Source organism: Hypanus sabinus, chromosome 9 (genome assembly GCF_030144855.1).
Source record: "Hypanus sabinus isolate sHypSab1 chromosome 9, sHypSab1.hap1, whole genome shotgun sequence".
NCBI classification, from domain to species: domain Eukaryota; kingdom Metazoa; phylum Chordata; class Chondrichthyes; order Myliobatiformes; family Dasyatidae; genus Hypanus; species Hypanus sabinus.
In genome coordinates, this window is record NC_082714.1 from 6290254 (window position 1) to 6303066 (window position 12813).

At 50.7% G+C, this 12813-nt stretch overlaps 1 protein-coding gene across 2 annotated transcripts in view; it reads left to right on the top strand.

Moving 5' to 3' along the window:
• The window catches only part of vwa3a (von Willebrand factor A domain containing 3A), a 99461-nt gene that overhangs the window by 33286 nt on the left and 53362 nt on the right, over positions 1-12813 (top strand). For both annotated transcript variants that reach the window (XM_059978954.1, XM_059978953.1), the window contains 2 exons: positions 1142-1280; positions 7370-7562. In XM_059978954.1, the coding sequence (XP_059834937.1) occupies positions 1142-1280; positions 7370-7562 (332 nt within the window). The remainder of the gene's footprint in view (positions 1-1141; positions 1281-7369; positions 7563-12813) is intronic.

The window sequence follows — 12813 nt, forward strand, 5'->3', positions numbered from 1 at the left end:
CTGTAGTTGTGAACTTCCCAAGATTCAGGACATTTATAAGGACAGGTGTGAGAAAAAAGGCCCGTAGGATCATTGGAGACCTGAGTCATCCCAACCACAATCTATTCCAGCTGCTACCAGCCGGGAAACGGTACCGCAGCATAAAAGCCAGGAGCAACAGGCTCCAGGACAGCTTCTTCCACCAGGCCATCAGACTGATGAACTCACGCTGACACAACAGGATTTCTATTATATTGACTGTCCTGTTGTACATAATCTTTATTATAAATGACTATAATTGCACAGTGCACACTTGAACGGAGACGTGACGTGAAGATTTTTACTCCTCATACTTGAAGGCTGTAAGTAATAAAGGCAATTCAATTCAATGTACAGGTGACAAGTTCAAGATGCAAGATTGTTTAGTGCCATTTTCAGTATACAAGTGTAAAGGAGAACAAAGTAATTATTACTCCAGATCTGATGCAACACAATAAGATAAAGAACACTGTAATAAATAAAAAAGCTGAATAAACATAAATACACAGGATATCTTGTATACACGGTTTGATTGTATGTCGATGAAGTGACGCAAAGCTCAGGAGTGTCTGTACAGAAGGTGACTGACAGGAAATGAAAAGTGCTGGTGGTTGGGTACTGTTGATATAAGCTCACCTTTATCGTCACCGCGGTTGGGTACTGTTGATATAAGCTCACCTTTATCGTCACCGCAGGTGGTGGTGGTTGGGTACTGTTGATATAAGCTCACCTTTATCGTCACCGCGGTTGGGTACTGTTGATATAAGCTCACCTTTATCGTCACCGCAGGTGGTGGCGGTTGGGTACTGTTGATATAAGCTCACCTTTATCGTCACCGCGGTTGGGTACTGTTGATATAAGCTCACCTTTATCGTCACCGCAGGTGGTGGTGGTTGGGTACTGTTGATATAAGCTCACCTTTATCGTCACCGCAGGTGGTGGCGGTTGGGTACTGTTGATATAAGCTCACCTTTATCGTCACCGCGGTTGGGTACTGTTGATATAAGCTCACCTTTATCGTCACCGCGGTTGGGTACTGTTGATATAAGCTCACCTTTATCGTCACCGCGGTTGGTGGTGGTTGGGTACTGTTGATATAAGCTCACCTTTATCGTCACCGCAGGTGGTGCCTGGCCCTGCGGTGCGAGGGAAGCCGGAACCTGCTGGCTGGGCTGAAGGCCGCGGTGGAGACGGATCCAGCTGACCTCCAGGTTCCCTGCGGCATCTACCTCCTCACCACCGGCGTTCCTGATCAGCCCCTGGTAGGACTTCGCCACTGATACTCCGGGTGCCAGTAGCCTGAGATTAAAAACACTCCAAGATCACAGAAATGGAGCCTCTAACCCATCCGGTCCATTTCAACTCCATCTTCTGCCCACGTCCGGACCACACCCCTCCCATCCACGTACCTATCCACACTCCTCACCACCGGCGTTCCTGATCAGCCCCGGACCACAGCCCTCCCATCCACGTACCTATCCACACTTCTCTTAAATTCTACAATCAAAGCTGCTTCCTCTGGCAGCTCGTCCCACACTCTCACCACCCTCTGAGTGAAGGTGGTCCCCCTCATGTTCCTCGTGAATGTTTCACCTTTCACCCTTCACCCATAACCCATGACCTCTAGTTCTATATTCAACTAGAGTCCTGATGAAGGGTCTCAGCCTGAAACATCAACTGCTTATTCATGTCCATCGATGCTGCCTGACCTGCTGAGTTCCTGCAGCATTTTATGTGAGTATTAACTCTGGATTTCCAGTTTCTGCAGAACCTCTGGTGTTTTGGAACCTCTAGTTCCAATCTCACCCAGCCTCAGTGGAAAAAGCCTGCTTGAATTTACCCTATATAGACCCCTCATAATCTTGCCTACCTCTACCAAATCTCCCCTCATTCTCCTACTCTCCAGGGAATAAAACCCAAACCTGTTCAACCACTCAAGTCCTGGCTACATTCTTGAAAGATTCAGGGAATAGCCAGCAGGTGCGAGGGTGTCAGTGGAAGACAGGATCCTGTAACCTGAAGACCATGGGAGGGGTGGGGAAGAGAGATCTCCTGTGTTGTGCCTGGGGTAGGACGGGGGCAGGGGGGCTGGAACACTGAAAGATGAACCTCGTCTGTAATAAAGACTGTGGTGACCCACTTTCTGTGCAGGCGAACCGGCTCACAAATAGCCAGCGCGTGGGGGGAGACTTTGGTAATGCACCTCTGATGTCATTTCCACCCGGAGAGGGCGGGCGCTAGGGATTAAATGCCAGCGCCGCGAAGTTTGAATAAACTAGTGTTGAAACGACTTACCGACTGCGTGTCGTCTCTAGCTCTGTATGTAGTACATCGCTACATTGGTGACCCCAACGGTCCAAACAGGATTTGGACCAAAGATGACCGACTCTTCATCCAGTTTCACTAAAACTGCCGACTTTCTGGATGCTGCAACCACGCGTGTGGTTTAGCCAAGCAGAAGCCCAGTTCCAGATTCGGCAGATATCCTCTGATTCCACGCGTTACTACCACGTGGTGAGGGCCCTTGACCAGGAGACGGCCGCCCAGATTGCGGATTTCATACAGTCGCCCCCAGAAGAAGGCAAATATGAAACATTCAAAGTGCTGCTCATTGGGACCTTTGGCCTCTCACGGCGTGAGCGGGGTGCCTGCCTGTTTCACCTGGACGGTTTGGGAGACAGATTGCCATCAGCATTGATGAACGAGATGCTGGCCCAGGCTGACGGACACAAGCCCTGCCTCATGTTCAAGCAAGCGTTCCTAGAGCAACTGCCCGAGGACATACATCTGCTGCTGGCCGACGCAGATTTCAGCAACCCCCAGAAGGTGGCAGCCCGGCAGACGTGCTGTGGAAAGCCAAGAGGGAGAGCGTGGCATCCGTCGGTCAGATTGCCAGGCCACGCGCCCAACAGCAGACCAGACCAGGCCCAGCAGGGGGGCGCACACAACACAGAGGCAGGAGTGAGGAGGACAGTGAACAGTGGTGTTTCTACCACCAGCGGTGGGGCACAAAAGCCCGCCGTTGTCGCCCGCTCTACAAGGGCCAGGGCCAGCTGCAGCTAATGACTATGGCGGCTGGCCACCAGGACAGCCTCTTATACGTCTGGGTCAAACAGTTGGGACGCCGCTTCTTGGTCGATACCGGAGCAGAAATCAGCATCTTGCCCCCAACGGGGTATGACACCTGCAACAGGAAGCCAGGATCCATCCTGAGGGCCGCAAACACACCCGCACAGTTGCAGCTGCAGTTTGGCGCCAGCCGGTTCACGTGGGACTTCACACTGGCCACGATGGCCCAACCACTCCTCGGGGTGGACTTCTTGCGAGCTCACAGCCTGCTGGTCGACTTGCAAGGGAAAAGACTGGTACATGCCGAGACTTTCCAGACGTTCTCCCTGGGTGAAGCCAAGTTGCCGGCCCCACACCTGGACCCTATCACGCTGTTGGACAATGAATTCACCAGAATCCTGGTGGACTTTCCATCGATTCCGGCACCACAGTTCATGGCAGCCATGCCCAGACACAGGGTACAGCACCACATTCCGACCCAGGGACCACCCCTCCACACCTGCGCACGAAGGCTCCCCCCGGAAAAACTCCGCCTGGTGAAGGAGGAGTTCAGGAGGATGGAGGAATTGGGGATCGTATGGAGGTCCGACAGCCCATGGGCCTCCCCCCTGCACATCGTGCCCAAAGCAGCCGGGGGTTGGAGACCATGCGGCGACTACTGCAGACTGAACGAGGCTACAACTCCAGACCGCTACCCTGTGCCGCACATACAGGACTTTGCAGCAAACCTGCATGGGGCAACAATCTTTTCCAAAGTAGACCTCGTCCGGGGATACCATCAAATCCCGGTGCACCCTGAAGATATCCCCAAAACGGCACTCATCACCCCGTTCGGCCTGTTCGAGTTCCTCCGAATGCCGTTCGGCCTGAAGAATGCCGCACAGACGTTCCAGCGGCTAATGGATGCGGTGGGACGCAACCTGGACTTTGCGTTCATCTATTTGGACAACATCCTTATAGCCAGCAGTTGTCGCCAGGAGCATCTGTCCCACCTCCGCCAGCCCTACTCCCGCCTGAGTGATTTCAGCCTCACGATCAACCTGGCCAAATGCCAGTTCGGTCTCGATACCATCGAATTCCTGGGCCACAGGATTGCCAAAGACGGGGCAACACCTCTGCCCGCCAAGGTAGACGCGATCAGCCACTTTGCCCGGCCCAACACGGTCAAAGGCCTGCAGGAGTTCGTTGATATAATGAACTTCTACCACCGTTTCCTCCCCTCAGCAGCTCGTATCATGTGCCGTTTGTACACCCTGATGACGGGTAAAGGCAAGGACATTACTTGGGACGAGGAGGCCGCGGCCGCTTTCGTTAAAGCCAAGGAAGCCTTGGCAGATGCCGCGATGCTGGTGCACCCCAGAACGGACGTTCCGACTGCACTCACCGTGGACGCATCCAACACAGCAGTCGGTGGGGTGCTGGAGCAGCTCATCGAGGGGCGCTGGCAACCCCTGGCATTCTTCAGCAAGCACCTATGACCACCTGAACTCAAGTACAGTGCTTTCGACCGGAAGCTGTTGGCACTATACCTGGCGATCCGGCATTTCAGGTACTTCTTAGAAGGCAGGCTGTTCACTGCATTCACGGACCACAAATCGTTGACCTTTGCGTTCACGAAGGTGTCCGATCCCTGGTCGGCTCGCCAGCAGCGACATCTGTCCTACATCTCCGAGTACACGAAGGTCATCCACATGTCTCGGGAAAAGACAGCTTCCTGGCGGACACATTCTCCAGGCCAGCTATCGAGGCCCTGTCCCTGGGGGTGGACTACGCAGCACTGGCAGAGGCGGAACAGGCAGACGACGAGATGCCCAGCTACAGGACCGCAGTTTCGGGTTTGCAGCTGCAGGACTTTCTCGTAGGCCCAGGTGAGAGGACTCTCCTGTGTGACGTGGCTACCGGCCAACCTCGCCCCATCGTCCCGGCAGCCTGGAGGCGGCGAGTTTTCAACTCCATACACGGTTTGGCACACCCATCTATCAGGACAACCGTCCGGCTGGTCTCCAGCAAGTTTGCGTGGCATGGACATCGCAAGCAGGTCAGTGAATGGGCCAGAACATGCGCGCAGTGCCAAACAGCCAAGGTGCAGTGGCACACTAATGCCCCGCCACAGCAGTTTGAACCCACCCACTGGATGTTCAACCACATTCATGTGGATATCGTGGGCCCCCTACCAGTGTCCCAAGGAGCGCGGTACCTCCTAATGATGGTAGACCGGTTCACAAGGTGGCCAGAGGCAGTCCCGCTCACCGACACATCTGCCGATTCCTGCGCCCAAGCACTGATTGCAACCTGGGTAGCACGCTTCGGGGTACTGGCACACATTACCTCCGACAGAGGCGCCCAGTTCACCTCCAGCCTGTGGTCAGCTGTGGCCAGCCTGTTGGGAACTCAGCTACACCACACCACTGCCTACCACCCACAGTCGAACGGACTAGTGGAACGCTTCCACCGTCACCTGAAGTCGGCTCTCATGGCCCACCTGAGAGGACCTAACTGAGTGGACGAGCTTCCCTGGGTCCTGCTTGGAATTCACACAGCGCCCAAAGAGGATCTGCACGCCTCGTCGGCCGAGTTGGTGTACGGCGCACCCCTGGCCGTCCCAGGAGAGTTCATACCAGCCCCAAGGGGGCAAGAGGAAGAACCCGCAGCAGTCCTGGACAGACTACGCGAAAGGCTCGGCAACCTGGCCCCCGTACCCACTTCACAGCACGGACCAACCCTGACCCGTATACCCAAAGACCTGCAGAACTGTAAGTTCATTTTTGTACGAAGGGGCAGACACTGGGCACCGCTACAGCGGCCATACGAGGGGCCGTTCAAGGTGATCAACAACAACAACAACGGGTCCACGTACGTTCTGGACATTGGGCGGGGGGGAGAGGAGGTTTTCACAGTGGACCGACTCAAACCAGCCCATGTGGACTTGGCGCAGCCGGTCGAGGTTCAGGCACCGCAGCGCAGAGGCAGACCTCCCAAACAGAGGCTAATCCAGACTGTGGACATTGGGGGGTGTATCGCCGGTTCCGGGGGGTGGGGGGGGGGGGGTTCGCAGGCGAACCGGCTCACAAATAGCCAGCGCGTGGGGGAAGACTTTGGTAATGCACCTCTGACGTCATTTCCACCCGGAGAGGGCAGGCGCTGGGGATTAAATGCCAGCGCCGCGAAGTTTGAATAAACTAGTCTCAAAATTACTTACCGACTGCATGTCGTCTCTAGCTCTGTATGTAGTACATCGCTGCATTGGTGGTTTTTTTTAACAAAAGCTTAATCCAAATAGCACTAAACGCTGTACATCATCAAGCTTCCAAATATTGTAGTTCAAATTAAAATAAGATTGTGTCATTAATGATACACTCAATTCTTTGGGAGAGGGTGGGGTGTGGAGCTACTATTCCCTGAAATCCCACTTTGTTCCCATGGATACCATGTGCACCCTCTTCCCGGACACCAGGGCCAGGAAGAGGGGCAAGCAGTCAGCTAGAGCAGAGCTTTCACTGAGCATCTCCGTGAATGGCCGTTTGGCCAGGCCCGCCTCAACAAGCTGGTGCTTGACGTGCCTCCCCTGTTTTGAGCTTACGTTTACTAGGTGTGGGCCGGGAGGCATCCCGACGACGGAGGAAAGTGATGCTGAGGTCAAGGAGGGGCTGTGACGTTGTCAGAGGGTGGGACAGACCGATATGGCCTCGCCCAGAGGCCACGTGTTGGGTGACATCAAGATTTCAGATTCAGATTAATTATCACAAGTACGTCAATACGTACAGTGAAATATCTTGTTTGCGTTAACAACCAACGCATCGCAAGGGTGTGCTGGGGACAGCCTGCAATTGTCACTGCACACTCTGGTGCCAACAACGCAGGCCCACGACGTTCACAAAACAGCACAAGCAACAAAGACCGAACAAGACAACAGCCAAACGAGCCCCTTCTGCACCCTCCCACCCACCAGCCACTCACGCACAGATACATATCGGCCTCCGGCCTCGTGACGGCCAGTCCCTGGTCCCAGACCCGTAAACCTCGGCCTCCTACCTCCACCCTCTGGCGCAGACCCGCAGACTTTGTACTTCAGGATTCCAGACTTGCTGAATTTGGTGTTTGATGTTCAGCCCTTGACCTCTGGTATAAATCCGGGGACAAATTGACCATGGGGCCTTGAACTCCAGACTCACACGGATCACTGATCCCAGAAATTGCCGATGGGAGTGCGGGGTGGGGGGGGGAGGTCACCACCCTTTGGGGATCTGACCCTCTGTACCCACCCTCACTTCCTTTTCCACAGGTCACCGTCTCCTCCTACATCACTGAGGTCTGTGCTGGTCGTGACCTCCATCTCCATACCTGTTTGTTCAGCGTTGACCCCCAGCCCGAGGGCACAATAATGCCCCGCTATGCCTCCCCACGCGACACGGCGGATGCCCTCAGGGAACTGGCGAGGAATGGCCGTGGGAGGTTCCACTGGTTCCAGGAGACGGGTGAGTGAGAGAGCGGGGTGGGGAGGGTGACCCCCCCCATCAGTGTTGGGATCTGCCTATGCAGGGCAGGGGGGGCAAGTGCAGTGGCTGATCCTCCAGAGCCTGCCAATCCCTGGGGCAGTTCCTTCTAACAAAACAATTCTTGTTACAAATCACGTTCTACAATAATAAGACAGAGAGACAATAACAGAAAGTTCAAAGTTAAATTTATTATCAAAGTACACGTCACCATATACAAGCCAGAGATTCACTGTCTTGTGGATATACTCAGTAGATATTAGGAATAATAACCATAACAGAATCAGTGAGAGATTGCACCAACTCGGGTGTTCAACCAGAGTGCAGCAACTGCAGCAACAATAAAACGAATCAGCCGTAAATATCCAGAACATAAGATGAAGGTTCTGTGCGAGTCCATTGATGGTGGGAGCAGTTCTAGAACTTACAGTAATGCCCTTCCCTCTCCTTCCCTGGTCCCCATTCCCATTTCCCCCTCTCACCTTTTCTCCTTTCCTGCCCATCACCTCCCCATGGTGCTCCTCCCTTCCCTTTCTACCACGGCCTCCTGCACTCTCCTGTCAGACTGTGAGACTAATGAATACCCTGCCACCACTGGGGTCTCGTCACTCGGACAGAGAGCTGTTCACGGCCTCCTGCACTCTCCTGTCAGACTGGGTGGCAGCTTCTTCCCTCAGACTGTGAGACTAATGAATACCCTGCCACCACTGGGGTCTCGTCACTGGGACAGAGAGCTGTTCACTGTTTACCTGTGCTATGCGCCACATGCATTTTGAATGATATCTTATTAATTGGTTTGTGGTAATATCCAGATTACAAATAGAAAAGACATATCAGAAGGGCATTGTAGTGGCAGTCATGGGAGATTGTAACACGCAGGTCGATTGGGAAAATCAGGTTGGTAATGGATCTCAAGAGAGTGAGTTGTTGAATGCCTAAGAGATGGCTTTTTAGAGCAGTTTGTTGAACTGCTAGTGAATCAGCTACACTGGATTAGGTGTTATGTAATGAACCAGAGGCGATTAGGGAGCTTCAGGTAAAAGAACTCTCAGCAGGCAGTGATCACAATATGACTGAGTTCAACTTGAAATCTGATAGGGAGAAAGTAAAGTCTGATGTAGCAGTATTTCAGTGGAGTAAGGAAATTACAGTGGTATGAGAGAGGAGTTGGCCAAAGTAAATTGGAAGGAGATGCTGGCAGGGATGACAGCAGAACAGCAATGGTGTGAGTTTCTGTGGAAAGTGAGGAAGATGCAGGATAGATGTATTCCAAAAATGAAGAAATACTCAAATGGCAAAATAGTACAACCATGGCTGACAAGGGAAATCAAAGCTAATGTAGAAGCAAAAGTGAGGGCATACAACAAAGAAAAAATCAGTGGGCAGACAGGAGTTTGGGAAGCTTTTAAAACCCTACAGAAAACAGATAAAATAATCACTAGGAGGGGGAAATGAAATATGAAATCAAGCTAGCAATATCAATGTGGATAAAAAAAGCTTCTTCAAGAATATAAAAAATAAAAGAGCATGAGGATGGATATAGGACCGCTAGAAACTCAGAGAAATAGTAACGGGGGACGAGGAGACGGCAGATGAACTAAATGAGTACTTTGCATCAATCTTCACCATGGAGACACTAGCAGTGTGCCAGATGTTGAAAGGTGTGAGGGAAGAGAAGTGAGTACAGTTACTGTTACAAGAACGAAGGTGCTCAAAAAGTTAAAAGACCTAAGGGTACATAAGTTACCTCGGCTGAATGAACTGCACCCCAGGGTTCAGAAAGAGGTCGTTGTGGAGGCATTAGTAATGATTTTTCAAAAAATTCATTGGACTCTGGCATGGTGCCAGAGGACTGGAAAATTGAAGATGTCACTGCACTCCTTAAGAAAGGAGAGAGGCAGCAGAAGGGGAATTATAGACCAGTTAGCATGAGCTCAGTGGTTGGGAAGATGTTAGAATCAGTTGTTGAGGATGAGGTGGTGGAGTAGTTGGTGACACAGGAAAAGATGGGACAAAGTCAGTGCGGTTTCCTTAAGGGAAGATCTTGCCTGACAAACCTGTTGGAATTCTTTGAGGAGATTACAAGTTGGATAGATAAAGGGGATGCAGCGGATGTTGTATATTTGGACTTTCAGAAGGCCTTTGACAAGGTGCCACACAGGAGGCTGCTTACCAAGTTAAGAACTCATGGTACTACAGGAAAGTTACTAACATGGTTAGAGCATTGGCTGATTGGTAGGAGGCAGTGAGTGGAAATAAAAGGGTCCTTTTCTGTTTGGCTGCCAGTGACCAGTGGTGTTCTGCAGGGTCGGTGTTGGGACTGCTTCTTTTTATGCTGTATGTCAATGATTTAGATGATGGAATAGATGGGTCCGTTGCTATGTTTGCAGATAATATGAAGATGGGTGGAGAGGCAGGTAGTGTTGAGGAAATAGGTAGGCTGCAGAAGAACTTAATTTAGGAGAAAGGGAAATGAAATACAATGTTGGAAAATGCATAGTCATGCACTTTGGTAGTAGAAATAAATGTGCAGACCATTTTCTAAACGGGGAGAAAATCCAAAAATCTGAGATGCAAAGGGACTTGGGAATCGTTGTGCAGAACATCCCAAAGGTTAACTTTTAGGTTGAGTCGGTGGTGAGGAAGGCAAATACAATGTTAGCATTCATTTCAAGAGGTCTAGAATACAAGAACAGGGATGTGATGCTGAGGCTTTATAAGGCACTGGTGAAGCCTCAGCTTGAGTATTGTGAACAGGTCTGGGCTCCTCGCCTAAGAAAAGATGTGCTGGCTTTGGAGAGGGTCCAGAGGAAGTTCACAAGGATGATTCCAGAAATGAAAGGGTTATTATGTAAGGAAGGTCAGTACTCACTGGAATTCAGAAGGATGAGGGGGAATCTCATTGAAACCTTCCAATTGTTGAAGGGTCTAGACAGAGTAGATATGGAAAGGAGGTTTCCCATGGTGGGAGAGTCTAGGACAAGAGGGCACAGCCTCAGGATAGAGGGGCATCCATGTAAAACAGAGATGCAGAGAAATTTCTTATCCAAAGAGTGGTGAATTTGTGGAATGTATTACCACAGGCAGCTGTGGAGGTCAGGTCGTTGGGGTATATTTAAGGCAGAGCTTGATAGGTTTGTGATTGCACACAGCATCAAAAGTTATGGTGAGAAGACTGGGGAGGGGAAAAAAGATCAGCCATGATTGAATGGTGGAGCATACTCCATGAGCCAAGTGTCCGAACTCTATTCCTGTGTCATACGGCCTCCCTCCTTGCCCCCTCCCCCTTAATGGATGATATTTCTGCATCTAAGTAGGGTGCAGCAAAAATGCAACCAGAAGGCAAGGGGCAACCCCGCAGAAATGCGGGTGGGGGCTGCAACCTGGCATAGTCCAGTGGAGATTTTATTTGTATTTAGAGATGGAACAGGCCCAACGAGCTGTGCTGCCCAGCAACCCACTGACTTAACCCCAGCCTGATCACAGGGCGATTTGCAACGACCAGCTAACCTACTAACTGGAACTTGCCTGGACTGTGGGAGGAAACCTACGCGGTCACAGGGAGAACATACAAACTCCTTACAGACAAACCAGAATTGAACTCTGAATCTGAAAGGCCCCAAGCTATAATAGTGTCACACTAAACTTGGTACATTCTCCATTGATGAGACTACATTTTGGTAACAGAATGGTGGCTGCGGAAAGACTTAAAGTGACAGACTAGGTCATGATGACAGAATCAAATGCTTATCCAAAGGTCTCACAGGAAATCCAGTTTTCTGTGACCAAGATGGATGTACACACTCACATAATTACTGAAGTTCCTGAAGCCTTGCTGTCATCACTGCTCCGTTCCTTGTCTCTACTTCGAGGCTTTGACTGCAGTTCCGCATAATGTACCACATTAGCACGTTATATCGGAGGAGCTGTCTTGGGTTCAGCACGTAAGCGCAATTACAAAGATACCACAGCAGCACCTCTGCTTCTGTAGGAGATTGCAGAGATTCAGCATGACATCTAAAACTTCAACAAACTTCTGTAGATGTGTGGTGGAGAGTATATTGACCGACTGCGTCACACTCTGGCGTGGAAGTACTGATGCCCTTGTACGGAAAAGTAATTTCTATAGTCCTGTCCATCATAGGCCAGGCTCTTCCCACCATTGAGCACATCTACATGTTGCAGAAAAGCAGCAGCCATCATCAAGGAACCCCACCACCCAGGTCGTGCTCTCTTCTCATTCCTGCCATCAGGACCCTCACGTCTCAGATCACCAGGTTCAGGAACAGTTCTTACCCCTCACCCATCAGGCTGTTGAACCAGAGGGGATAACTTCACTCACTTCATTTGTTCCATCACTGAACTGTTCTCACAACCCATGGACTCACTTTTAAGATCTCTTCACCTCATGCTCTTGATATTTATTGCTTCTTTATTTATTTATTATTGTTATTTCTTTCTTTTTGTATTTGCGCAGTTTGTTGTCTGTTGAACACTGGTTGAACGCCCAATTTGATGCAGTCTTTCATTGATTCTATCATAGTTATTATTTATGGATTTATTGTGTATGTCCAGGGTTGGATGTGGGGAGAGAGGGAGATTTACTTAGAACAATCCACGTCCCGATTCTCAAGTTATTAGCCCTTATGGTTCTTTCCTTCACAGCAGAACAACCTGCTTACAGACAGAGGTCAGAATCGAACCCAGGTCACTGGTGCTAAACACTCTGCTACCAAGCCACCTGCTTCTACTGATCCAGTGTCGCCGTCAGAGAGCAGTACCCGGGTGTCCAGTGTTGGCAGTGGCTCTGGTAGAGGTTTCGGGGCCCCCAGAGTGGGTGGGTCCCTCTCCACGCAGCGAATGATCACTGACTGTCTGGGCCCCTGTGGGGGTCCCTAACAAGCAGGACGCCAGTGGGCATCTGCACTGTCACCGGTGCTGGCTTCCAATGCTTTTGATCCAAGGTTCTTTCAAAAGTCAAAGAAAGGCATAAAATTTTACAATTGTTTTATTAAGCGTTAATAGAACAAAGAGAATTGGAAAAGAAAAGTAGTATGAATCTCAAGAAGAAAGATGGTAGGCCAACATGCTCAACCTTTCTTGTACCACAGAAGAGACATTCCATTCACATTTGTAGATAAGAGGTAACCAATCAAATAATGTAATACCAAAGAAGCTTCCAGAAAGAGAGAAGTCAAACCACTAGCGGACATACTGAACAGTTGCTTATACA